This window comes from Tamandua tetradactyla, chromosome 6 (genome assembly GCF_023851605.1).
Source record: "Tamandua tetradactyla isolate mTamTet1 chromosome 6, mTamTet1.pri, whole genome shotgun sequence".
Classification (NCBI taxonomy): Eukaryota; Metazoa; Chordata; class Mammalia; order Pilosa; family Myrmecophagidae; genus Tamandua; species Tamandua tetradactyla.
The window spans coordinates 44,593,208-44,620,313 of record NC_135332.1 but is presented as its reverse complement, the minus strand read 5'-3'; the positions used below and the strand labels follow the sequence as shown (position 1 = coordinate 44,620,313).

At 36.3% G+C, this 27,106-nt stretch overlaps 1 protein-coding gene across 17 annotated transcripts in view; it reads left to right on the top strand.

Annotated features, from left to right (window-relative positions):
* ACACA (acetyl-CoA carboxylase alpha) overlaps window positions 1–27,106 on the top strand; it is a 449,622-nt gene that overhangs the window by 206,919 nt on the left and 215,597 nt on the right. For all 17 annotated transcript variants that reach the window (XM_077165076.1, XM_077165070.1, XM_077165071.1 and 14 more), the window contains 7 exons: window positions 10,168–10,300; window positions 13,526–13,664; window positions 21,739–21,848; window positions 22,402–22,483; window positions 23,439–23,537; window positions 24,848–24,954; window positions 26,573–26,683. In XM_077165076.1, the coding sequence (XP_077021191.1) occupies window positions 10,168–10,300; window positions 13,526–13,664; window positions 21,739–21,848; window positions 22,402–22,483; window positions 23,439–23,537; window positions 24,848–24,954; window positions 26,573–26,683 (781 nt within the window). The remainder of the gene's footprint in view (window positions 1–10,167; window positions 10,301–13,525; window positions 13,665–21,738; window positions 21,849–22,401; window positions 22,484–23,438; window positions 23,538–24,847; window positions 24,955–26,572; window positions 26,684–27,106) is intronic.

Here is a 27,106-nt window from a genome sequence, read left to right as displayed (position 1 = left end):
ACTATACGCTGTGAGGAGAAACCAGGCTGCACCTTTGACGTTTAATTTGGAGAGCTCTTCTGCTAAATATCCAGGTTCATGGCTTTTAAAATCAGCCTTCTAGCCAAAGCCATTTGTCAACTTTGCCAGATTATCTGCATTTTAAAACAAGGCTTACCTTCCTTCCATTCTGCCATAGCACACACCTCATTTCTGTCTAGAGCCTGGTCAGAGGTATCTTTAGAGTCCATGTTTCTACCAACATTCTCTTCAGAGCATTCTGGGTCTTCTCTATCAGGCAACTCTTCCAGAATCTTCCCCTTATCCATTTAAAAAGCCATTCTAACATGTTTGGTATTTGCAAACTGCAGCAGCATCCCACTCTCCGGTACCAAAATTGGCTGGAATGGTCCTGATTGGACCTGATTGAGGGTTGGCAGGTTATGATAAGTAGCAATGTGTAACTGAAGTTTGCAAAAGAGCAACCTCCAGAGTAGCCTCTTGACTCTATTTGAACTCTTTCTGCCACTGATACTTTATTAATTATACTTCTTTTCCCGCTTTTGGTCAGGATATCCTCTTGAAGGTGATTTTGCAGAAAACATTTTTAGAAGGTGTCTCTGGAACTAGGGAAGGTGACTGCTGCAGGCCACAGCTGCAGAAGGATTGTTGAGAATTCCAAGCTCCCTCACCCTGGAATCATTCTTCCTATATTGGAACTCAGGCTGAGAGAAATGCATTAGACCTTCTTGAGGCCTCTTAAGGATCTCTTTCTCCCCAGCAAAGACCTGGGATTTTGTAGAGCTCAGTTTTCCTATTTTTACTACTTGATTGAAAATAAAAAGGCGAATGGTTTGCTTGATAATGGTCATTAAAGGTCCCTCCATTGTCTTTTTTGTTTGTTCGTTTGTTTTTGTAGTCTAAGTTTTTTTTTTTGTTTTGTCTTGTTTTTTTCCCTCTCAGCACAGTCTTTGCCGCGTCCTGTAAGTTCTGATATGTTGTATTCTCATTTTCATTTGTCTGCAGATAGCTACTGATATCAAGCAAGTTCTTCTTTGACCCACTGGTTGTTTAAGAGTGTATTATTTAATCTCCATATATTTGTGAAAGTTCTCCTTCTTTGCTGGTTATTGATATCCAGCTTCATTCCATTGTGATCAGAGAACGTACTTTGAATAATTTCAGCGTTTTAAAATTTATAAAGACCTGTTTTGTGCCCCAGCATATGATATATCCTGGAGAATGTTCCATGAGCACTAGAGAAGAATGTATATCCTGGTATTTTCGGGTGTAATGACCTGTATATGTCTGTTAGGTCTAATTCATTTATCAAGTTGTTTAGCTTCTCTGTTTCCTTGTTGATCTTCTGTCAGGTTGTTCTATCTATAGAGGAGAGTGGTGTATTGAAGTCTACTATTATTGTTGAAACGTTTATCACTCCCTTCAGTTTTGCCAATGTCTGTCTCATGTACTTTGGAGCTCCTTGATTAGGAGTATAAACACTTATGGTTGTTATTTCTTCTTGGTGCATTGTCCCCTTTATTAATATATAGTGTCCTTCTTTGTCTCCTACGGTGTTTTTACATTTAAAGTCTTTTTGTCTGATATTAGTATAGCTACTCCTGCTTTCTTTTGGTTGCAACTGCATGGACCATCTTTTTCCATCCTTTCATTTTCAATCTGTTTGTATCCTAATGTCTAAGATGAGTTTTTTGTAAACAGCCTATAGCTGGATTATATTTCTTAATCTATTCTGTCAGTCTGTATCTTTCAGTTGGTATGTTTAATCTGTTAACATTCAAAGTTATTTCTGAAAAGGCATTTCTTTTTTTTTTTTTTAACTTTTGTGTTGTGTAGTATAACATATATACAATGCAAAGAAATAAAAAAGGAATAGGTTTGAAAGCACTCTCCAACAAGAAGTTACAGGACACGTCCCAGAGTTTGTCATGGGCTACCATACGGTCCTCTCAGATTTTTCCTTCTAGCTGCCCCAGAATATAGGAGGCTAGAAAGCTTAGATATATTTTTATCACCATAATTGACTTCTTTTCTTTCTTTTTTGTGAAAAATAACGTATATATGAAAAGCAATAAATTTCAAAGCACAGTACTACAATTTGTTGTAGAATATATTTCAGAGATTAAAATGGGTTACAGTTCCACAATTTTAGATTTTTACTTCTAGCTGCTCTAAGAGACTAAAAGAAATGGCAGTTCAATGATTCAGCATTCATATTCATTTGTTAAATCCTATCTTCTCTATATAAATCTACCATCAGCTTTGGTCTTTCTTTTCCTCTCTGTAGGGGTATTTGGGCTATGGCTGTTCTAATCCTTTCATGTTGAAAGGTTCTGTCACTAATATGGGTAGGAAGATGGAACTATCTGATGTTCTGGAGAGGGTGGGCCTTCTAGGTTTTAGGACTTATCTGGTCCAGGGACCCATCTGGAGGTTGTAGGTTTCTGGAAAGTTACATAAGTGCATGTAATCCTTGAAAAGGCATTTCTTGAGTCTACCATCCTATCTTTTGGGTTTTATTTGTCATATCTAAATATTCTTTTCCCTCTTTCTCTTTTTATTCTTTAAGTTACACTTACTGGTACTCTTCAATTCTGTGCCCTCCTCCAGACCTCCCTCTTCTGTCTTTTTTTTTTTCAACCTGCAGGACTCCTTTTAGTATTTCTTGTAGGACTGGTCTCTTGTTGACAGATTCTTTCAGAATTTGTTTGTCTGTGAAATTTTTACTATCCCTCTATTTCAAAGGACAATTTGTCTGGGTCCAGATTTCTTGGTTAGAAGTCTTTCTCTTTCAGAATCTTAAATGAATTATACCACTGCCTTCTCACCTCCATAGTGACAGCTGAGTGGTCTGAACTCAGTCATATGTGGTTACCCTTGTATGTAGTAGATTCATTTTCTCTTGCCACCTTCAGGTTTTTCTGCTTCTCTTCAACATTTGGCTGACTGATTAGTATGTTTCTTGGGGAAGGCCTATTTGGATTTATTCTGTTTGGAGTTTGTTGGGCATCTTTGACTTCCATATTTATGTCCTTTATAAGGGTTGGGAAGTTTTCCCCAATTATATCTTCAGCTAATCTTCCTAGCCCTTTACTCTTCTCTTTCTGGGACACCAGTGATTCTTATATTTGCGCACCTTGTTTTGTCTATCATTTCCCTGAGATCCAATTCAAATTTTTCCATCTTTTTTTGCCATTTACTGTTTTGAGTGTTCAAAATCAGTTGTCCTGTCCTCTAATTCGCTTATTCTTTCTTCTGCCTCTTCAAATCTGCTGTTGTATGTCTCTAGTATCTATTTTATTTGGTCTACAGCATCCTCTATCTCTGTGATATCTACTATTTTTCTATTTATTCTTTCAGATTCCTTTTTGCTCTTCTAGTGTGTTCTTGATTTCTGATCTAGTTTGCTAGCTTTCGGAATGCAATATACCAGAAACAGAATGGCTTTTAAAAAGGGGAATTCAAAAGTTGCTAGTTTACAGTTCTGAGGCCGAGAAAATGTCCCAATTAAAACAAGTGTATAGAAATGTCCCATCAAAGGCATCCAGTGAAAGACACCTTGGTTCAAGAAGGTCGATGAAATTCAGGGTTTCTCTCTCATCTGAGAAGGCACATAGTGAACACAGTCATGGTTTCTCCCTCAGCTGGAAGGGCACATGGCAAACACAGCATCATCTGTTAGCTTTCTCTCCTGGCTTCCTGTTTCATGAAGCTCGCTGAGAGGCATTTTCCTTTTTCATCTCCGCAGTTCACTGGCTGGTAGATTCTGCTTCTTGTGGCTATGTCATTCTCTGCTCTCTCAGAGATCTCTCATTCTCCAAAATGTTTCCTCTTTTATAGGACTCCAGTAAACCAGTCAAGACCTACCCAAATGGGTGGAGACATGTTTCCCCTAATCCAGTTTAACAGCCATTCTTGATTGGGGTACATCTCCAGGGAGATGATCTAATTACAGATTCAAAAATACAGTATTGAATAGGGATTATTCTGGCTTTACGAAATGGGATTTTTATTAAAACATGGCTTTTCTAGGTTCCATACAGCCTTTCAAACCAGCACAATTTCCTTTATGTCATTACCCATCACATTTATTTTATTTAGTAGAGTTATATGTACATTTTTGATTAGTTGTTCCAACATCTGTGTCTCCTCTGGTGTTTTAATTTGGTCATTAGGCTGGTCTATATCTGTCTGCATTACAATATGCTTAGAATCTTCTCTGTACTCTATAGTTTTTATTTTGAACAAAATTACCTAAAAGTTAAACTGCATATTGGCAAAAACAGAAAATAAAATAACAAAAAATACTGAATTGGCAAAATTTGTCTTCAGAATAGTCATCATTTCCTTTTCCTTTTCACTGCCTCTTTTGCGTGAAACCAAGCTGCTATTTTACTGAGTCAAATAATTAAAAAGCAACTGTATATAACTTTATATATATATAAAGTTATATACAACTGTATATATATATAAAGAAAAGTGAGAGAGAGGTTTTCTAGAGCTGAAAGGGACCCTACTGATCATCTATGCATGCAAGCATAGCATATGTATATACTGTATGAGGGAACATAATTTAAAAGTCAGATAAGAAAATGGAAACACTTGACTTTGTTCTATTCTTCTCCACCCTGCAGTCTTACTCTTCACATCATTTAGCTGTTTTCCCTGTTTTGTATCTATGTTAGTTTGCAAGCTGCCGAAATGTGATACACCAAAACTGAATGGCTTTTGTAAAGGGGAATTTAATAAGTTACAAATTTGCAGTTCTAAGGACGTTAAAGTATCCAAATTAAGGCACCAACAAGAGGTTACCTTCACTCAAGAAAGGTGGATGGGTCAGGAACACCTCTGTCAGCGGGTAGTCACATGGCTGGAACCTGCTCCTTGTTGGTGCAGGAGGCTGGTCCTTGTTCCTGGACCCCCTTTCTTTCAGCTTCTGTTCCTGTGGGAATTCCTTACTTTACTTCTACAGGGCTGGCTTTCATCTCTTATGTTCCCTTGGCTTTCTCCAGATTCTGGCTTGCTTAACATCTCATGGCATCGTCTGCTGGGTTCCATGCATCTCCAAACATCCATGTCTATGTTCTTCACATGTTCCCGTCTGTGTCAGCTCTGTTGTGAAGTTTATGTCCACCCTGTCATTTCTGAGGTTTCTCCAAAATGTTTCCTCTTTTAAAGGATTGTAGTAAGCTATTCAACACACCTAGAATGGTTGGAGTCACATCTCTACCTCATGAAAGGTTAATACCCACAATTGGTTGTGCCCCATCTCCATGGAGATTTTCTAATTAAAAGAGTCTAACCCACATTATTGAATCAGGATTAGAAGAAATGATTTCTCCCACAAGAGTGGGTCAGGATTAAAACATGGCTTTTCTAGAGTACATAATACTTTCAAACTGGCACAGTATCTATATTTCAAACTAATTGCTTTATCTGATATTTCTTGATTTCAAATTTTCGGTATTAGCCATTGACTCACCTCTGAATAATGATGATTTAGCACTTTTATACTGTTCTGCATCTCACCAATACATGCATTTCCAACCCCATCTCCCCATACTTTAATGTGGTTACATTAGAATGTGAAGTATTTTAAATTAAATCCATATTTAAAAATATATATATATTTCTATTTAAGAAAACAAAACTGCACTTACAGTCACCAAATTGGATATCTTGGTTAGCTTAACCATAGGCATAGTTAAATAAAGTATCCAAATAATCATTGTAGAACCTACGTTTCCACAGCAAGTTTCATAAACCAATTTAAAATTAAGGCAACAAGGAAAAAAATTTACAAATTCAGATAACAGAGTTTCTTAAATTCTAAATAGTAAACGCTAACTTAAATACCATTTGATCAGGTTCAAAACTGTGAATGTTCTCAAAATATCAAGTAGAAAGTCCTCACAGATAACTATGTTCCTATAGTAATGATCTATGTTATTGAACATTTTCCTAGTTTCCGGAAAATGATGAAGAAACAAATATTTGTACAATTGGCATATGAAAATCTTTACTACCTAAAATGGATATCTTAGTTTCTCCGTAGCCATATTTAAATAGAATATCTAAATAATCACTGTAAAGCCTGTTTGTACAATATGTTTAATAAACCAATTTAAATTAAAGCAGGGAAAGAAAAAAATGTGCAGATACAGATATCAGAGTTTCTTATATTCTAAATATTACACACTGTCTTAAATACCATTTGATTAACTATCAAAACTCTATGTTTCAAAATATCAAGTAGAAGGTTTTATAAATATCAACTTTACAATAGTAGTGACCTATGTTACTAAACATTTTCAAATTTTTTATTTCAGGAACTTATTATTTCAGGAATTTATTTTTTGTAATATTACTATAGCTGCCTATAGTTTTGTTTGTTTTTTACCATATATATATATGGTATGTATATATACCATATGTATATATATGAACAGAGAAGGAAAAAAGCAATAATTTTCAACAGGCATACTTCAACAGGCAGTTGCAGAACAGACTTTGTCATGGACCACCATTCCCTCATCACAGATTTTTCCTTCTAGCTGCCCCAAAACTCTGGAGGCATTACCAGAGTCATAAAAATGGAATCATACAATATCTGTCCTTTTGTTTCTAACTTATTTCTCTTAAGATTATGTCCTTGATGTTCATCCATGTCACCATGTTTTAGGATATCAGTTTGTCTAATTGCTGCTTAAAATTCCATTGTATGTATATACTACATTTTGTTTATCCATAATATAGACCACATCTGAGCAACAAAAGAGGTTCTTTGGGGGTGACTCACAGGCCTAATTTTAAGTAGGTTTAGCCTATCCTTTGCGGGGATAAATTTCATATGAACAAACCCCAAGATTGAGGACTTGGCCTATTAATTTGGATGTCCTCACTGCTTGTGAGAATATCAGGAATTCTCCAAATGGGAAAGTTGAATTTTTCCCCTTTCTTGCCATTTCCCCCAGGGGAACTTTTACAAATACTGTTTTTTTTAAAATTTAGTTTATTTTGTATTATCAAACCAAAACAACATGCAAACATGAACATTCTTAACATACAAAATATTCTGTGTATGGTGTACAATCAGTGACTCACATTATTATCTCATAGTGGTATATTCATCCCCATGATCATTTGTTAGAACATTTGCATCACTCCAGAGAAAGAAATAAAAAAGAAAAACTCACACATTCCATATCCCTTACCTCTCCCTCTCATTGAGCACTACTGTTTCCATCTATTCAATAGATTTTTTTTAGCTGTCTTGTTTATCTATTTAAAATAAAACAATAAACATACCCCTGATTCAAAATTCAAACAGGGTAGAAGGATATTTAGGGGAAGAACTCTTGGCTTTGTTTCCATTCCCCCAGTTCACCTCTGGCGTGCACCTAGGGTTACCAATTTCTGTGTGTGTTCCCAGAGACATTTGGTCTTTTTACAGCTGGTCATGTATATATTTACCCTGTCCCTCTTTTCCTGTACCTTGCTTTTATCTTGGAGATGATTTTCTACCTATATGAAGGAGAACATCCTTCTCCTTTTTTTTTTTAATTTATTTTTTATTATCAAACCAAAACAACATACAGACATCAACATTCTTAACATACAAACATTCTGTGCATGGGGTACAATCAATCAGTAGCTCACAATATCATCACATAGTTGTATATTCATCACCATGGTCTTTTTTTTTAAATATTAACAAGGATTTTATTCTGATGTAATTTTTTTTAATTTTCAAGACGGAGTACTCAGATGATTAAGAAAAAAGCTTTTTAAAAAACTTTACATCAAGAGCAGACTAACCATGTTATTTTAACAGAGAGGAAACTAAACTTTAGTTTTTGTTTTTTTTTTTTTAATTTTTTTTTTAAACATAACAACATACAAACACAAACATTCTTACCATATGATCATTCCATTCTTGGTATATAATCAGTAACTCACAATATCATTACATAGTTATATATTTATCGCCATGATCATTTCATAGAACATTTGCATCAATTCAGAAAAAGAAATTTAAAAAAAAAGTCATACATACTATACCCTTTACCCCTCCCTCTCTTGACCACTAGTATTTCCATCTACTCAGTAGATTTTTTATCCATCTACTTAATAGATTTTAACCTTTGTTCCCCCTATTTTTTTTTCTATACCCTTTACCAGTCCCTTTCGTTGCTTACTAGTATTTCAGTCTACTGAATTTATTTTAACATTTGTTCCCAGTATTATTTATTTATTTTCAATCCATGTTTTACTCATCTGTCAATATCATAGATAAAACACAAGGCTTTTACAATCCCATAGTCACATTGCAAAAGCTATATCATTATACATTCATCTTGAAGAAATATGGCTACTGAAACACAGCTCTACAGTTTCGGGCACTTCCCTCTAACCTTTCCAATACACCTTAAACTAAAAAGGGGATATCTGTATAATGCATAAGAATAAACTCCAAGATAACCTCTCCACTCTGGTAGGCCAGGCACCTATAGAGCAGGCAGGGAAGGTTCTGCACAGTAGGTAGCATGCTGTTGGTCATTGTTTTGGTGACGCCAGGGGGCCTCAGGCTCTGAACTAGGGGTGGGCTGCAGCTCCTACAACAGAGGCCTCTTCCTCCTCCTCCCCCTCAGGTAGGACTTGCCTTTTAAAGACACCTGGACCTGGTATTTTCTTTGTGGGAAGACTTTAATCAGGTTGTAGGGGAAAGGGAGAGAAGATGGAAATAGGAGAAGACAGTTGCTTCTAAAGTGGCTTATGTCCATTATCTTATTTGATTCTCACAACACCCTTTCAAAGAGTCTGTCATTCAAGGTCAGTAAGAGAAAGAGAACGCACATTAGGTATCATAAAAGGCAATCAATAGCAAGAATTGATTGGTTGGGAATTAAAAGAATAAAAGAGCAGGAAAGGGTTGCTCAGGTAACTCAGAGTCAGTAACTGCAGGGAGCAGCTACCACCCCAAGGATTGAGAAAATAGAATGGAAAGGGTAGTGTCACTAGAACCTAGAAGCTTGGAAGAGGGATACTAGGGGCTGAGGCATGGACCTCATAAGGCTTATTTTAGGAATGTTGAAAGAAGCTGGAGGATGGAATTAACTTTCAGTCAATGCTGAAGCAATGCTGATAAGAGCTAAAAAAAACAAAAAGGAAGTCCCTTCTCTGACCTTTCTTTTTTCCCATTGGCAGAACTGAACAGGAATGACCTGCAAAGGAGCCTGAAAAATGTAGTTTGTAAAGTCTTAGCCCCAGTATAATAGAGCAGATCATAAAAGGAAGGGAGGGCTTGAGGCTGAGGGAAAATGGTACATACAGTGGGTAGTATGTATATTTTACAAAAAGGAAACTGAAGCTGAGGAAAGTTAAATTATTTGCCCAAAGTATTGGAAATATTAAGTGGGCAGAGTCTGGAATTTGAATCCAGGCCTGTGCTGTTTCCACTGCTGTATTTTGTCTAATCTAAGACACCATTAATTGTTAGAAGCACCATTATTTTATGAACCACTAAGCAAAAATAAAATAAAATAAAAATACTGCCTATCAAATAAGCACTATCAATTATAAGCTGTATCCCTATTTCAGAAATTTTTAAATTTAAAAAAAGGGGAGGGGGCATCTTAAAATCAATAAAATACACTATACTAGCCTGACTTAAAATATTTGCTTTGAAGTTGTTCCATTTTGAGATACCTGTGGATACCCAGGTAAACCATTTAGTAAGCAGTTTAAAATATAGCTTTAGAGTTCATACAAACGGTGGAAACTAAAGATAGAGAAGTGAAAGTCATCTGCATATCAGAAGCATGATCCAAAGACAGCCTTGCTGGGTTTTTTTTCTTTAACATTCTTTCTGAGCCTATTTTTATATTACTTCATTTAATTCTACCCTTTACCTATCTCTGTGATGGCATCTTGCTAAACGTTGATATTGTAATTACTTATTACACTTACTTTTTGCTTAAATTTCTTACATGTCTACAAGCAAGGATCATTTTCTTCTTTCCCTTGTATTTAAAAAGTCTGTGGTTTACAGTCTTCACAAGGGTGTAGTTGGCTATAATGTTGTTATAAATATGGTGGTGGAGAGCAGATATAGATGAGGTGAAGAAATCCTATCTATGGACTTCCATGGTTTCTCTGTTTTTATAGGTCCAGTATGTCTGGCTTGCACCTAGTAAAGCAAGGTCGAGACCGAAAAAAAGTAGATTCACAGCGAGATTTCACTGTGGCTTCTCCAGCAGAATTTGTTACTCGTTTTGGAGGAAATAAAGTGATTGAGAAGGTAAGTTGTAAATTGCTAAATTATTTTTTCAAAAGTGCATGAGATTTAATGCCTTGTTATCTAGATTTCCTCGTAATTTCTGAGACTTTTCCTCCTAATGTGGAATTATCCTTTCTGCCTCTCCAGCATCCTATTTATATAACTTCACTATTTTCAGTAGTATATATTTATCACTGATAATTTAGGTATAGCTAAAATGGAACAGTACTCATAAAGTTCTTTTGGAAAGATCTTGTGGCTTTGCAGGGTGGGGTAACACTGATTTGAGAGGCTATGAGGAATGAATTAGCTGTGGAATGGTGATGGGAAAATACTGTATATCACAGCTTTGGATTTAGAACCAAGAGAGCAGAGGGTTTCAGAACAAAAGACTTATACAGTTTGATGCACTGTAACTTACTGGCTTTTATCAGGTATTTGAGATGTTTATAGGGAATATACCACATGAAATACTTGAAGAGATTTCAGGTATTTTGAAATGTTATGAGAAATTCTTTTCTACTTTGTTCTAGTTTGCTTGCTGCCGGAATGCAATATGCCAGAAACAGAATGGTGTTTAAAAAGGGGAATTTAATAAGTTGCTAGTTTACAGTTCTAAGGCTGAGAAAATGTCTCAATTAAAACAAGTCTATAGAAATGTCCAATCTAAGGCATCCACGGACAGATACCTTGGTTAGGGAAGGCTGATGAAGTTCAGGGTTTCTCTCTCAAGTGGAAGGGCACATGGTGAACACAGTCAGAGTTTATCTCTCATCTGGAAAGGCACATGGTGAACACGGTTAGGGTTTCTCTCTCATCTGGAAAGGCATGTGGCAAACACGGTGCCATCTGCTAGCTTTCTCTCCTGGCTTCCTTTCACGAAGCTCCCTGGGAGGCATTTTTCTTCTTCATCTCCAAAGGTCGTTGGCTGATAGACTCTCTGCTTCTCGTGGCTATGTCGTTCTGCTCTGCTCTCTCTGAATGTCTTTCATTTTCCAAAGTGTTTCCTCTTTTATAGGACTTCAGAAACTAATCAAGACCCATCCAAAAGGATGGAGAATGCCTCCATCTAACCCAATTTAACAACTACTCTTGATTAAATCACATCTCCAAGGGGATGATCTAATTTATAGTTTCAAGCATGCAATGCTGAATAGGGATTAGAAGAAATGGCTGCCTTTACAAAATGGGATTAGGATTAAAACATGGCTTTTCTAGGGTACATACATCATTTCAAACCAGTGCACACTTTTACCTAAACCATGTCAGAGCTGAGGGGATGGCTTGGTTGAAATAGCTTGCAGTGAGGAAAGGATTAAAGGTTGGGAATCTATATTCTCGTTATTAAAAGTATTGCTTCAACAGTGTCCATCTGTTACTCTTCCAGTAAAGAAAAATTTTGTGTCTCCTGGCTTTTGTTATTCTCAGGGGCATGATTGTAAGACAGGTAGAGAAATGAAAGATCTGTTTGCAGAGAAGTTTTCAGATACTTTGATTCTTATATTATTTTTCTTATGGCTACTCATTTTTTTTTAATTAAACATACCAACGTACAAATACATTCTTACCATATGATCATTCCATTCTACATATATAATGAGTAACTCACAATATCATCATATAGTTGTATATACATCATCATGATCATTTCTTAGAACATTTGTATCAATTCAGAAAAAGAAATAAAAAGAAAACAGAAAAAAAATTCATACGTAACATACCCTATACCCCTCCCTTTATTGATCACTAGCATTTCAATCAACTAATTTATTTTAACATTTGTTCCCCCATTATTTATTTATATTTAATCCATATGTTTTACTTGCCTGTTGATAAGGTAGATAAGAGGAGCATCAGACACATGGTTTCCACAATCACACAGTCACATTGTGAAAGCTATATCATTATACAATCATCTTCAAGAAACATGGCTACTAGAACACAGCTTTACAGTTTTAGGCAGTTCCCTCCACCCTCTCCATCACACCTTAACTAAAAAGGTGATATCTATATTATGCATAAGAATAACCTCCAGGATAACCTCAATTCTGTTTGGAATCTCTCAGCCATTGACACTTTATTTTGTCTCATCTCGCTCTTCCCCTTTTGGTCGAGAAGGTTTTCTCAATTCCTTGAGGCTGAGTCACAGCTCATTCTAGGATTTCTGTCCCACATTGCTAGGAAGGTCCACAACCCTGGGAGTCGTGTCCCATATAGAGATGGGAAGGGCAGTGAGTTTGCTTGTCATGTTGGTTGAGAGAGAGAGATGGCTGCTCTTTTTGAGGGAATGTTTATGATTCTGAAGTATTGGGGTTTAACATTTTGGAGAAAAATGGTTTACTAGCTAGGGTTCTCTAGAGAAACAGAATCAGCAGGAGATATCTGTAAGTATACAATTTATAAAAGTGTCTCACATAACCATGGGATGTAGAGTCCAAGGTCTGTAGGGTAGGCCATGAGCTGGCAGCTCCAATGAAGGTCCTCCACGAACTCTCAGGAGAGGTTGGCTGACTAATGCAGGAAGAGTGATTGTTTCTTCTGAATCCTCCTTAAAAGCCTTCTGGTGATTAGATTAAGCTTCACTCATTGCAGAAGACATTCCCTTCAGCTGATTGTAAATGCAGTCAGCTGTGGATGCAGCCATAGTGGTCATGAATTAAGTCTATGAAATGTCCTCATAGCAACAGACAGGCCAGCACATGCTCGACCAAACAACCAGGCACCACCACCACCTGGCCTAGTTGACACGTGAACCTGACCATGACAGGTGGTGATTGGTGCTGTGGTGTTTTTTTTTTTTTTTTACATTTTTAGGGCCATGTGTCTCATTTTAATACAAGAGAAAATATAGGTGACAAAACACTCATTTGTTTTCCCCCATTCCTTATTTGTTAGTACATCATATCTGTGCTATTTCCCTTCTTCTGTTTCCTAGTAATAGGTACAGTGGAATATCTCACAAGTTCACATGGTTTGAGTAATTATGATGTTTTTTCCCTTCAGGAAATGAAGTTAAAAAGGAGTAAGCTTTAGCTGGCATATATTTGCTTAGCTAGCATTTTAAAATACCTTCCACCTGAGCATGTGGATTCTGGTTCCCTACTACCTGGATCAGCAATAAGAATTCCTGGTTGAATTTCTGGCTTTTTCAGAGAAAGATCTACAAAAATACTCTCATCTCTTTTCTTCCACCATTGCCTTTCTTTTCTACCCTTTTCTTCAATTTCCACCCCTTCAATCTCCCAGGTTCTTATTGCCAACAATGGCATTGCAGCAGTGAAATGCATGCGGTCTATTCGTCGGTGGTCTTATGAGATGTTTCGGAATGAGCGTGCAATCCGATTTGTTGTCATGGTCACACCTGAAGACCTTAAAGCCAATGCTGGTGAGTTATTAGTGTTTAGAAGACATCACCCTCCTGTGCACTTCCCAAAAAACGAACAAACAAGCAAAACAAACAAAAAAAACTTCAACAAATGGTGCTACAGTAACGGGATACTCATATAGAAAATAATGAAATGTGACCCTACAATACAGCATAGAAAAAGAAAGACATCACTTTCAAGCATAAAACATTGAACAGCACAGCCTTTAAGTAGGAGAATGTTAACTTAGAAGGATTCCCAAACTCTAGGATTTCCAATACAATCCTTTAAAAAGAACTTCTCTTAAAAAAAATTGCCAGTAATAGACATATTGAAGTGATCACACTATATTGAATCTTAATATAGACTCCTGTGTTCTTAAGCGAAAATAGGTAGAAATTTAACCAAAGTGTTGATTTGGGCTTTTAGGCATATGATTTTGTCAGTATTAAATATTTGTTATGCCCTATACTTTAACCTGTGCTAATGGAAAGGATTGAAAAGAAATACTGTTTCCTTTATGAGCTGTACTGAGTTTACTTTTTCCCCCTTCTCCTGAGGAAGAGACCCTTCTGGGACCCAGCTGTTTTACTGTGTAAGCTCTTTTGTATGTTTTCTTTACTCAGCTAATATTCCATCTGAGAGTTGTAGTTAGAGACTAGGCTCTTGGTATAGCTGAGAGGTGTAGCTATTCTTTCTTCCCCATAATTTTTTTTTATAAAACTAAGGTATAATCTCTAAGGTAGAATACCTTATGTTATGGATTGACATAATATGTTCATGTCCTAACCCTTGGCCCTATGGCAATGATCTCATTTGTAATTAGGAACTTCTTAAGTCCTATCAAGGTGAGGCCGAATGGAATCTGGAAAAGCCTTAAATCCCCAATATGATTGGAGTACTTATAAACACAGGAAATTTGAACACAGCAGTAGGAGACTGAAGGAGACAGATGACTACATGATATGTGAAGGGATTGAGTTATGGATTGCTGGCACATCACCACCTGAAGGCTACAGATTTCCATAAAAGCATAGCCTATCGACACCTTGATTTTTGGACTAGCCTCTAAAACTATGTGATAGTAAATTGCTGTTGTTCAGGAATCCATACCAAAGCCAATCAGTCTTTGGTATGTGTTATAGCATCTCTGGGACACTAAGACATAATGATAACTTTGGTTTAAAGAGCTGTCCTTTGAAGGCTATTCCAGTTTGTATATATTCTTTCCATCTTGAGACAAGGATGTTTAGACTGTTTCTAAAGAGTAAGGATTATTATGTCATCTTATTTAGAAACAGAGAAGGCACTAATTTATTGGAAAACAGATATTACTATCAACAAATCATTTAGATGCTTCTTTAACATCACTGAGCTACAATTTCCATACCTATAAAATGAAGATCATATTGTCTATTTAATCACATAATTATGAAGATGAGATCATCCATAATAAGCTCAAACTACCTTGCATGGCGTCTTTTTCCCTTCGATTTCTACCTTGTGCTCCTATTCATTTATTCATTTGTACAGTGAGCATAGATAAGTTGGATAAGATAGTTGATCCTGTTCCAGAACGCATATAATTTTTATACAGTTAGGTAAGTTCTATCATAGAAACATGCACAGGATATTATGAGAGCACAGAGGAGAGACATCTACATCTTAGGGGCAGGATTAAGAGAATATTTTTGACAGGAGATTACGTCTAGCCAAAAATGAGTAACAGTTAGTGAAGCACTTGGGGGAGAGAGAGTGTTCCAGATAGAACAGCATATGAAAATGTATGAAGTGTGGACATAAGAGGATTTTTGTACTCTACAGGTGGCTTGTTAAATTACAAGATATATCTAGTGTTTGCCAAGGAGGGCCTTGTTTCCATGCTCAAGAGCTTAAAGCATAGACTTTATCTTTTTTAAATGAGTATACATGTGTGTTCTGAAAATGAAATGATTATATTTTAAAGGGTGGTGTTCTAGTTTGCTAGCTGCCGGTATGCAGTATACCAGAAGCAGAATGGCTTTTAAAAGGGGGAATTTTTTTTTTTTTTAATTAACGGAAAAAAAGAAATTAACCCAACATTTAGAAATCATACCATTCTACATATGCAATCAGTAATTCTTAACATCATCACATAGATGCATGATCATCGTTTCTTAGTACATTTGCATCGGTTTAGAAGAACTAGCAACACAACCGAAAAAGATATAGAATGTTAATATAGAGAAAAAAATAAAAGTAATAATAGTAAAAACAAAACAAAACAAAAACCTATACCTCGGATGCAGCTTCATTCAGTGTTTTAACATGATTACTTTACAATTAGGTATTATTGTGCTGTCCATTTTTGAGTTTTTGTATCTAGTCCTGTTACACAGTCTGTATCCCATCAGCTCCAATTACCCATTATCTTACCCTGTTTCTAACTCCTGCTGGACTCTGTTACCAATGACATATTCCAAGTTTATTCTCGAATGTCGATTCACATCATTGGGACCATACAGTATTTGTCTTTTAGTTTTTGGCTAGACTCACTCAGCATAATGTTCTCTAGGTCCATCCATGTTATTACATGCTTCATAAGTTTATCCTGTCTTAAAGCTGCATAATATTCCATCGTATGTATATACCACAGTTTGTTTAGCCACTCATCTGTTGATGGGCATTTTGGCTGTTTCCATCTCTTTGCAATTGTAAATAACGCTGCTATAAACATTGGTGTGCAAATGTCCATTTGGGTCTTTGCCCTTAAGTCCTTTGAGTAGATACCCAGCAATGGTATTGCTGGGTCGTATGGCAATTCTATATTCAGTTTTTTGAGGAACCGCCAAACTGCCTTCCACAGTGGTTGCACCATTTGACATTCCCACCAACAGTGGATAAGTGTGCCTCTTTCACCGCATCCTCTCCAGCACTTGTCATTTTCTGTTTTGTTGATAATGGCCATTCTGGTGGGTGTGAGATGATATCTCATTGTGGTTTTGATTTGCATTTCTCTAATGGCCAGGAACATTGAGGTTCTCTTCATGTGCCTTTTGGCCATTTGTATTTCCTCTTCTGAGAGGTGTCTATTCAAGTCTTTTTCCCATTTTGTAATTGGGTTGCCTGTCCTTTTGTTGTTGAGTTGAACAATCTCTTTATAAATTCTGGATACTAGACCTTTATCTGATATGTCATTTCCAAATATTGTCTCCCATTGTGTAGGCTGTCTTTCTACTTTCTTGATGAAGTTCTTTGATGCACAAAAGTGTTTAATTTTGAGGAGCTCCCATTTATTTATTTCCTTCTTCAGTGCGCTTGCCTTAGGGTAAGGTCTATAAAACCGCCTCCAATTGTAAGATTCATAAGATATCTCCCTACATTTTCCTCTAACTGTTTTATGGTCTTAGACCTAATGTTTAGATCTTTGATCCATTTTGAGTTAACTTTTGTATAGGATGTGAGATATGGGTCCTCTTTCATTCTTTTGCATATGGATATCCAGTTCTCTAGGCACCATTTATTGAAGAGACTGTTCTGTCCCAGGTGAGTTGGCTTGAGTGCCTTATCAAAGATCAAATGTCCATAGATGAGAGGATCTATATCTGAGCACTCTATTCGATTCCATTGGTCGATATATCTATCTTTATGCCAATACCATGCTGTTTTGACCACTGTGGCTTCATAATATGCCTTAAAGTCAGGCAGTGCGAGACCTCCAGCTTCGTTTTTTTTCCTCAAGATACTTTTAGCAATTCGGGGCACCCTGCCCTTCCAGATAAATTTGCTTATTGGTTTTTCTATTTCTGAAAAATAAGTTGTTGGGATTTTGATTGGTATTGCATTGAATCTGTAAATCAATTTAGGTAGGATTGACATCTTAACTATATTTAGTCTTCCAATCCATGAACACGGTATGCCCTTCCATCTATTTAGGTCTTCTGTGATTTCTTTTAACAGTTTTTTGTAGTTTTCTTTACATATGTTTTTTGTCTCTTTAGTTAAATTTATTCCTAGGTATTTCATTCTTTTAGTTGCAATTGTAAATGGGATTCGTTTCTTGATTTCCCCCTCAGCTTGTTCATTACTAGTGTATAGAAATGCTACAGATTTTTGAATGTTGATCTTGTAGCCTGCTACTTTGCTGTACTCATTTATTAGCTCTAGTAGTTTTGTTGTGGATTTTTCCGGGTTTTCGACGTATAGTATCATATCGTCTGCAAACAGTGATAGTTTTACTTCTTCCTTTCCAATTTTGATGCCTTGTATTTCTTTTTCTTGTCTAATTGCTCTGACTAGAACCTCCAACACAATGTTGGATAATAGTGGTGATAGTGGACATCCTTGTCTTGTTCCTGATCTTAGGGGGAAAGTTTTCAATTTTTCCCCATTGAGGATGATATTAGCTGTGGATTTTTCATATATTCCCTCTATCATTTTAAGGAAGTTCCCTTGTATTCCTATCTTTTGAAGTGTTTTCAACAGGAAAGGATGTTGAATCTTGTCAAATGCCTTCTCTGCATCAATTGAGATGATCATGTGATTTTTCTGTTTTGATTTGTTGATATGGTGTATTACATTAATTGATTTTCTTATGTTGAACCATCCTTGCATACCTGGGATGAATCCTACTTGGTCATGATGTATAATTCTTTTAATGTGTTGTTGGATACGATTTGCTAGAATTTTATTGAGGATTTTTGCATATTCATTAGAGAGATTGGCCTGTAGTTTTCTTTTTTTGTAATATCTTTGCCTGGTTTTGGTATGAGGGTGATGTTGGCTTCATTGAATGAGTTAGGTAGTTTTCCCTCCACTTCAATTTTTTTGAAGAGTTTGAGGAGAGTTGGTACTAATTCTTTCTGGAATGTTTGATAGAATTCACATGTGAAGCCATCTGGTCCTGGACTTTTCTTTTTAGGAAGCTTTTGAATGACTAATTCAATTTCTTTACCTGTGATTGGTTTGTTGAGGTCGTCTATGTCTTCTTGAGTCAAAGTTGGTTGTTCATGTCTTTCCAGGAACCCATCCATTTCATCTAAATTGTTGTATTTATTAGCATAAAGTTGTTCATAGTATCCTGTTATTACCTCCTTTATTTCTGTGAGGTCAGTAGTTATGTCTCCTCTTCCATTTCTGATCTTATTTATTTGCATCCTCTCTCTTCTTCTTTTTGTCAATCTTGCTAAGGGCCCATCAATCTTATTGATTTTCTCATAGAACCAACTTCTGGTCTTATTGATTTTCTCTATTGTTTTCATGTTTTCGATTTCATTTATTTCTGCTCTAATCTTTGTTATTTCTTTCCTTTTGCTTGCTTTGGGATTAGTTTGCTGTTCTTTCTCCAGTTCTTCCAAGTGGACAGTTAATTCCTGCATTTTTGCCTTTTCTTCTTTTCTGATATAGGCATTTAGGGCAATAAATTTCCCTCTTAGCACTGCCTTTGCTGCGTCTCATAAGTTTTGAAATGTTGTGTTTTCATTTTCATTCGCCTCGAGGTATTTGCTAATTTCTCTTGCAATTTCTTCTTTGACCCACTCGTTGTTTAAGAGTGTGTTGTTGAGCCTCTACGTATTTGTGAATTTTCTGGCACTCTGCCTATTATTGATTTCCAACTTCATTCCTTTATGATCCGAGAAAGTGTTGTGTATGATTTCAATCATTTTAAATTTGTTAAGACTTGCTTTGTGACCCAGCATATGGTCTATCTTTGAGAATGATCCATGAGCACTTGAGAAAAAGGTGTATCCTGCTGTTGTGGGATGTAATGTCCTATAAATGTCTGTTAAGTCTAGCTCATTTATAGTAATATTCAGATTCTCTATTTCTTTATTGATCCTCTGTCTAGATGTTCTGTCCATTGATGAGAGTGGTGAATTGATGTCTCCAACTATTATGGTATATGAGTCTATTTCCCTTTTCAGTGTTTGCAGTGTATTCCTCACGTATTTTGGGGCATTCTGGTTCAGTGCGTAAATATTTATGATTGTTATGTCTTCTTGTTTAATTGTTCCTTTTATTAGTATATAGTGTCCTTCTTTGTTTCTTTTAACTGTTTTACATTTGAAGTCTAATTTGTTGGATATTAGTGTAGCCACTCCTGCTCTTTTCTGGTTGTTATTTGCATGAAATATAAGGGGAATTTAATGAGTTGCTGGTTTGCAGTTCTAAGGCTGAGAAAATGTCCCAATTAAAACAAGTCTATAGAAATGTCCAATCAAAGGCATCCATCCAGGAAAAGATACCTTGGTTCGGGAAGGCTGATGAAGTTCAGGGTTTCTCTCTCAAGTGAGAAGGCACGTGGTGAACTCAGTCAGGGCTTCTCTCTCAGCTGGAAAGGCATATGGCAAGCATGGCATCATCTGCCAGCTTCTTCTCCTGGCTTCCTGTTTCATGAAGCTCCCTGGGAGGCGTTTTCCTTCTTCATCTCCAAAGATTGCTGACTTGTGAACTCTCTGCTTCTTGGTGCTGCAGCATTCTGCTCTCTCCGAATCTCCTTCATTCTCCAAAATGTTTCCTCCTTATAGGACTCCAGATACTTATCAAGACCCACCCAAATGGGTGGAGACATGTTATCACCTAATCCAGCTTAACAACCACTCATGATTAAATCATATCTCCAGGGAGATGATCTGATTACAGTTTCAAACATACAGTATTGAATAGGGATTATTCTGCTTTTATGAAGTGGGATTTAGATTAAAACATGGCTTTTCTAGGGGACATACATCCTTTCGAACCAGCGCAGGTGGCTTTATTGTCCTTAGTTTTATTGTGCTTTGCAGATATTGTGTTTTTTACAAAATGAAGGTTCGTGGCAACCTTAACTCAAGCAAGTCTTGGGATGCCATACCAACTGCATGTTCTCACTTCATGTCTCAGTGTCACATTTTGGCAATTCTCACACTGTTTCAAATGCTTTCATTACTACTACATCTGTTATGGCGATCTGTGATCAGTGATTTTTGAAAGCACTGTTTTAATTGTTTGGGGCATCATTAAGATGGAAAACTTAATTGATAAATGTCAAGGGTGTTCTGACTGCTCCACCAATTGATTGTTCCGCTACCTCATTCCTTCTTCTCGGGACTCCCTATTCCCTAAGTCACAACATGTTGAATTTAGGCCAGTGAGTCACATCATGTTGAATTTAGGCCAATTAATTACCCAACGATGGCCCCTAAGTGTTCAAGTAAATGGAAGAGGAGCACATCTCTCACTTTAAATCAAAAGCTAGAAATGATGAAGCTTGGTGAGGAAGGCATGTCAAAAGCTGAGATAAGCCGAAAGCTATGCCTCTTGCACCAAACAATTAGCCATGTTGTGAATGTTAAGGAAAAGTTCTTGAAGAAAATTGAAAGTGCTACACCAGCGAACACACAAATGGCAAGAAAGAGAAACAGCCTTTATACTTATCATACATAGGACCATTAATAGAATTAAATTATATAAGCACATCCATATACCCTATCCATATATTATAATATATATAGTGCTTAGTACAGTTTCTGTACAAGGTAGCCCCTCTGCTACTGTGTTGCCAGGATAGGAGAGATACCTTGTGATAGATTTGAAAGTGAATCCTCAGCTAAAGAATAGGAGGAAGTAGCAGATAAACCCTCTTTAAGCAGTTTGTAGTCCTTTGTAACTAGCTTTTTCTGGTTAGCCAGTTCTCAATCCCTCCAGACTCTACCCTCTTTTCCCCATTCTGTCCTAAAGCACACTAGAAAAGGAGATGTGGTGGGATAGGAAAAATGCAAGTTAAAGGAAAAGGATCTGTTCCTCAGAAGAAAATAATTGTACTTGGGTCACCAACTGAGAAACATATCAGCCTTGATATGGGGATCACAGTGATCTCTCAGTAAGGTCACATAGTGCAATGCATAAGAATTTATACTTTTGTTTAATGTAAGAGCTTCCTAAATGTGGATTAACCCACATTAGTACCTGTGGCTTAACAAAGGCATGGCATCCAACTAAATTGTTCTGGAAATTACCCTATTAATGCTTTTGCCCTGTGGTTCCCTATGATGGTCCCTGTCCTTACAATTTTGCTATGCCATATGTTTCTGAAAGTAAATCGTGTATTCTGTACTAATTTGCTTGCATTTTCAGAATACATTAAGATGGCAGATCATTATGTGCCTGTGCCTGGAGGATCAAACAACAACAACTATGCAAATGTGGAATTAATTCTTGATATTGCTAAAAGGATCCCGGTACAAGTAAGTGATGTTTATGTCTCTTTTGAAACCAAATTCAGCTATTTTTGCATTAGGCACAAGGGAAGATCCAAAGAAGGTGTGGAATTTTGCTTTTATATAAAATATCTTTTTGAAAATTTGTAGATGTCTTTATATGGGATAACTAAAACAGACAGGGAAGGGAAAGATGGAATGACTCAAAATAAAATAGACATAATGTAAGCAGAAGGTATGGAAGAATCTTTCAGAGATTATTTATTCTATCTATCTCATTTTCAAATCATCCCAAGTAAATGAAAGGCTCTGAATTGGGTTTCCTAAAGAGCAACAAGACTAGATGAAGTTTTAATATCAATTTCAACTTGGTTCTAATCTCTTCAAATCCCTGCAGAGGTTTTGTCACAATGTTGTTCTCTAAAAAATTTGCCAAGAATTAAGCATAGAAGTTGACTTAAGTACTAGGCTATTATGGCACTATTTTCCCTCTTGATGAAGGGCCAACCTTGCTAGGGAGTAATGCAGTTTATTTTTTAGTTTGAATTTTAAGAATGAGTCATATTATGTTCCCTTGTAGGCTGTTTGGGCTGGCTGGGGTCATGCTTCTGAGAATCCCAAGCTCCCGGAACTTCTTTTGAAAAATGGCATTGCCTTCATGGGTAAGCCTTTCTGACACACTATTCCTGTTTTTGTGTTTCTGTCAGTTTTACCTGTATTCCACTCTATATTCTGATTTTCTTTTGTTGAACTTGATATTAATCAGCAAGTCTCATAGTAACCTTCTTCATTTCTTACACTCTGCTTAATTCACTTTGTCTTGATTGTACTTTTTGACCCTGGTTCTTTTCCATGAGGTATTGAGGATGCTCTGATGTCCAAAACATTGGCTTTTTAAAACTTCATGTTAACCTCCAGAAAACGTGGGTAAATAACCTGTTTTTAGAAAGCCACGATAATTGAGTACATAGGATACCTTGGCAATATACCCTTAAATATGAATCGGTGTCTTCTCATTTGGGCATGTAGGCTATATTCCTATGGAAGAGAGCTGCTACTTTGGATTTTCCTGCTCTTCTGTAGTAATGAGAAAAACTGAGATTATATGACTCAAAGGGTTTCTATAGCTTTCTCAGAGACCTTCCACAAATGGTGATTATGCATTGTAAACTTTATTAAGGAGAAGTTTCCTCGTTAGGTTCCCCTGAGATCAAGGAGAGTTTCTGACTTGCACTCTAAAATCTTATATTTACTAATGTCCTTATTAGTAATTTATTAATTAAAAAAAACAACTAGAAAATGTGTGTTACTTTGGATAAGGATTGTGAAGGATAATGAAATCACAGTTAGATTTGTCAGGGATTTAATTCAACATTTATTTATATTTATTTATCTGTCACTTTTTGTGTACAAAAAGCTTACTTCCTTAGATACTAGAAAGGTACAAAGATGAGTCAAAATGTAGTATTACCTATAATCAACTTTATTATCTCTATGGTATGTGATGCAAGGGGTTATAAGACAAATACAAACATAATTTTAATACTGAGCAAAATATATGTGACAGAAATGAAGCCAGAATATTATAGTCAGGATTTTTTCCTGTTTTGTTTTTAGGTCCTCCAAGCCAGGCCATGTGGGCTTTGGGGGATAAGATTGCATCTTCCATAGTGGCTCAAACTGCAGGTATCCCAACTCTTCCTTGGAGTGGCAGTGGTAAGAAATCATTTCTTGTTGGTGACTTGATATCCAGAAAACCTCAGTAGAACATTTGGGACTGTTACTTGGAACTTAAGTTTGTTTAAAATATATTGGAATACTCTGACAAGAAATAGCAATCTAGGTTGATGAATGCAACTCTCCATCTTTTGGGTTAATTAATACACCTGTGATTTATCATGTCATAGGAATGTAAATTCACAATCAGGTACAGAGATGTGATTTGGAGTGATCTGGGACTGACTTTAGAAAAACTGTGGGAAAATTCGTGTGGTTCTGTGGATTCAGACCTATTCTAGTAGACTTGAATCTTTCTGAGAGTTGGAGTTAGACCTTTGGGTCTGCCCAGGAAGTGTCCTGGATCACTAAGATAAAACCTAAAGCCCAGTTATTCACGTTTGCCTGCCAATATTTTCTGGATGTTGGCCCATGATCTTATTGGTAATTTGTCTTGTCTAATGTCATTCAACCTCTCAGTTGCTCTTGATGCAGCAAATGAGGTCAATAGTCATTGTTTCTTCTAGATATGCAGAGGGATAAAAAATTTCAAAAATCATTCATTCTTGACAAATTCCTTGAATAGCGTCATGTGAATTACTATGGTTAATAGTATGAACTTCCCCCTATTTTAACAATCAAGCCCAGGAAACAGAGAAAGAGATACATTAAAACCTCTAACAAATAGGAATGACCATTGCTTTAGGCTGAACAGATCTGAACTCTTATTACTCAGGCTCTCCACGGGGATTGCAGTATCCTCTCCAGATCTGCTTGGGTCAAATAGTTTAAAATAAAAGGTCAAATTTGTTCTTGTTTGAATGGAGAGGCTATAATGTATCCCTTGAGGCCATGTACAGGAACATTTAGGGGGCATGGAATCATGACTCTGCTGGGGCCAATAAAACTGCCATATCTACTTCCAAGGACTCATAAAGATTGAATTATTTCCCCAAACCCTGGCCTTATAGCAGGTCTGAGCACAATTCAAAGGAATTTTTGCCTGCTAAGTTGATGTGAAAAGACTGCAATGCTTTCAATTTTTTTGGTCGTATGTGTCCTTGCATTTTCTTATGTAGCTCCTGGTTTTTTTTCTGGAGTGAGAATCCAGGTGGCCAGGTTCTGGTATGGCTAAGTATTGTTAACCCCAAGGACTGATCAGTATTTGGCTTTTTTTTAAGCAGCATCCCTCTTCTGTCTAGCCTCAGTTTTGGATAAATATGAGAACATTGTAAAGAAGTTGTAGTAGAAAATTGACAAGAACAGAGAAACTCTTGTGGCTGCCCTTACGTCACTGTTGTTTATTACAGGTCTTTGTGTGGACTGGCAGGAAAATGATTTTTCAAAACGTATCTTAAATGTTCCCCAAGAACTATACGAAAAAGGTTATGTGAAGGATGTGGATGATGGGCTGAAGGTAGGTTACTAACTCCAGGGAGTGATGCCTTTAATCAATTGTAGTCATAAATAGAGGAGTTTGGAGTCTGGTTAATGACATACCTACGATGACTTTAAGATTATAGGCTAGGAGGGATAGTTTATAAAATAAAGTGAGGAAGTAACCTAGATTTAACAAAAGCAGTTTGAATTCATTTTGAAACAACCTGTTTATCTGGACAGAAAATCGTTTCTTATGTGATTAAATTAACATTTAAGGAGGTACTGATTCTTCCTCTCTCCTCTGCCTATTAATATGTGAGTGGGTCCAATAAACAACACATATTTTTCCTTACTTGAATTCAAAACCAAGGAGCCAGGCAGATAGAGAGCAAAATGTTAGCTTTATTATGAATAGAGATGTTGGCTTAAATGTGTAGCAACAATAAGATTTGTATATGGAATTCCAGACTTGAACATACTCACTCATTGGTTACTGACACTAGTCTTGAGTAACTACAGATTTCCGTCTTCAAAGGCAAAGCTTCTGTATTACTGAGAGCTGACAAAGAGCATGTGTTCCCTGCCCTGGCTGCCCCAAAAGGGGAAGAATCTGAGCTATTGTGTGCTCACTTTTGGGAAAGAGTGAGTGAGTGAGCAGAAAAAGGCCAAAAAGTGTTACTATAATTATTGTCCATCCACATGGAAATGAGAACCCAGGCAAAAGGAGATCTTTTCCCCAACAGCACCTTTTCTTTCCTTTATAATTCTCTCCCGTTTGTTTCACTTTCACTGTTTAACTAGTTGGAAGTGTCAGTTATGCCTCTAGATAGAGGATGAAAGGGGGGTATTTTAGAAAAACATACTGCCTGTGTTTAATGTGTATATTATGAATTTAAGAGGAAAACTGAACACTCAACTGATTTTGTTCCATTGTTTGTACTTCAAGTTAAACATGCCTATATCTCTTTAATAAGAATTTATTTCATTATTCATGTATTTTCTTCTAGTCTGTTTTCAATTTATAGATTCATATAGTAATACTATTTTAAATATCCTCTATTAATAGATTTTTTCAACTTATTTTAAGTGAACTATTTATGTCTTTTTTTTTTTTTAATAAAAATTATGGGTACAGGTTCGATTCCCAGTGCCTGCCCATGCAAAAAAAAGAAAAAAAAATTATGGGTAATATATGAATAGAGTCATATTATAAGATATTCCAATAAATGCAGAACTAATACAGTAAAAAGGAAAACTTACATTATTCATCTTTCTTTTATAGCTGACCACTGGTGGATATTCTTCTAGAGTTTTTTCTTTACATATACATATGTAGGAATGCACCGTAATCATACATTAAACAACAATTTTATTTCCTTTTTTTTTTTTACTTTATGGGCTATCTGAACCAGAAGAAGTTGCCAATATTCAACTGTTTTTTACTTGCAGAATGGTAATTTCTTTTGGTTCAACATGAAACTGCAAATATCATTCTAGTACTTATTTTTTTTTACCTAATAGTGTATATCATGAAGATCTTTCTATTTTACTCCATTTAGACCTGCTAAATAACAACATTCTGAAGGGAAAAAAAATGCCAGTTTTATTCTTCCTTACTAATACCACTCTTTCTTCCATTTTTTTCTTTCTTGAAGGCAGCGGAAGGCGTTGGATATCCAGTAATGATCAAGGCCTCAGAAGGAGGAGGAGGGAAGGGAATCAGAAAAGTCAATAATGAAGATGACTTCCCTAACCTCTTCAGACAAGTAGGATACAAATTGTTTTTGTTTACTTGAGTTAACGTGTGTATCAGAGATAACATAATTTAACTCACACTATTACTTGGATGTTCAAAGAATATATACATTTTCATTTTATCTGTAACTAAACTGTCTTACTAGCCTCTGCTTGCTTATAAGAAGGAAAAAGAAAGTTACTCAAAGATCCAATTCAGTTAAAAGTTTTATTCAATTATGTAATTCAAACAGTAGAGTTATTCTCAAATAACATTGTTCAGTTTCTCAGCGAGCTCTTTTCTATATTGTTTGTGGCTCATGGGACCTCGTAATGGCAAAGAAATGTTGATGCCTTTTTCCATTTTTCTGCCCCCTTTTCCTGCTGGCATTTTAGATCAAGTGTGTGGTATGATTAACGCCTCATCTAGTTAATTTTGGCTTGGCCAGACCCAG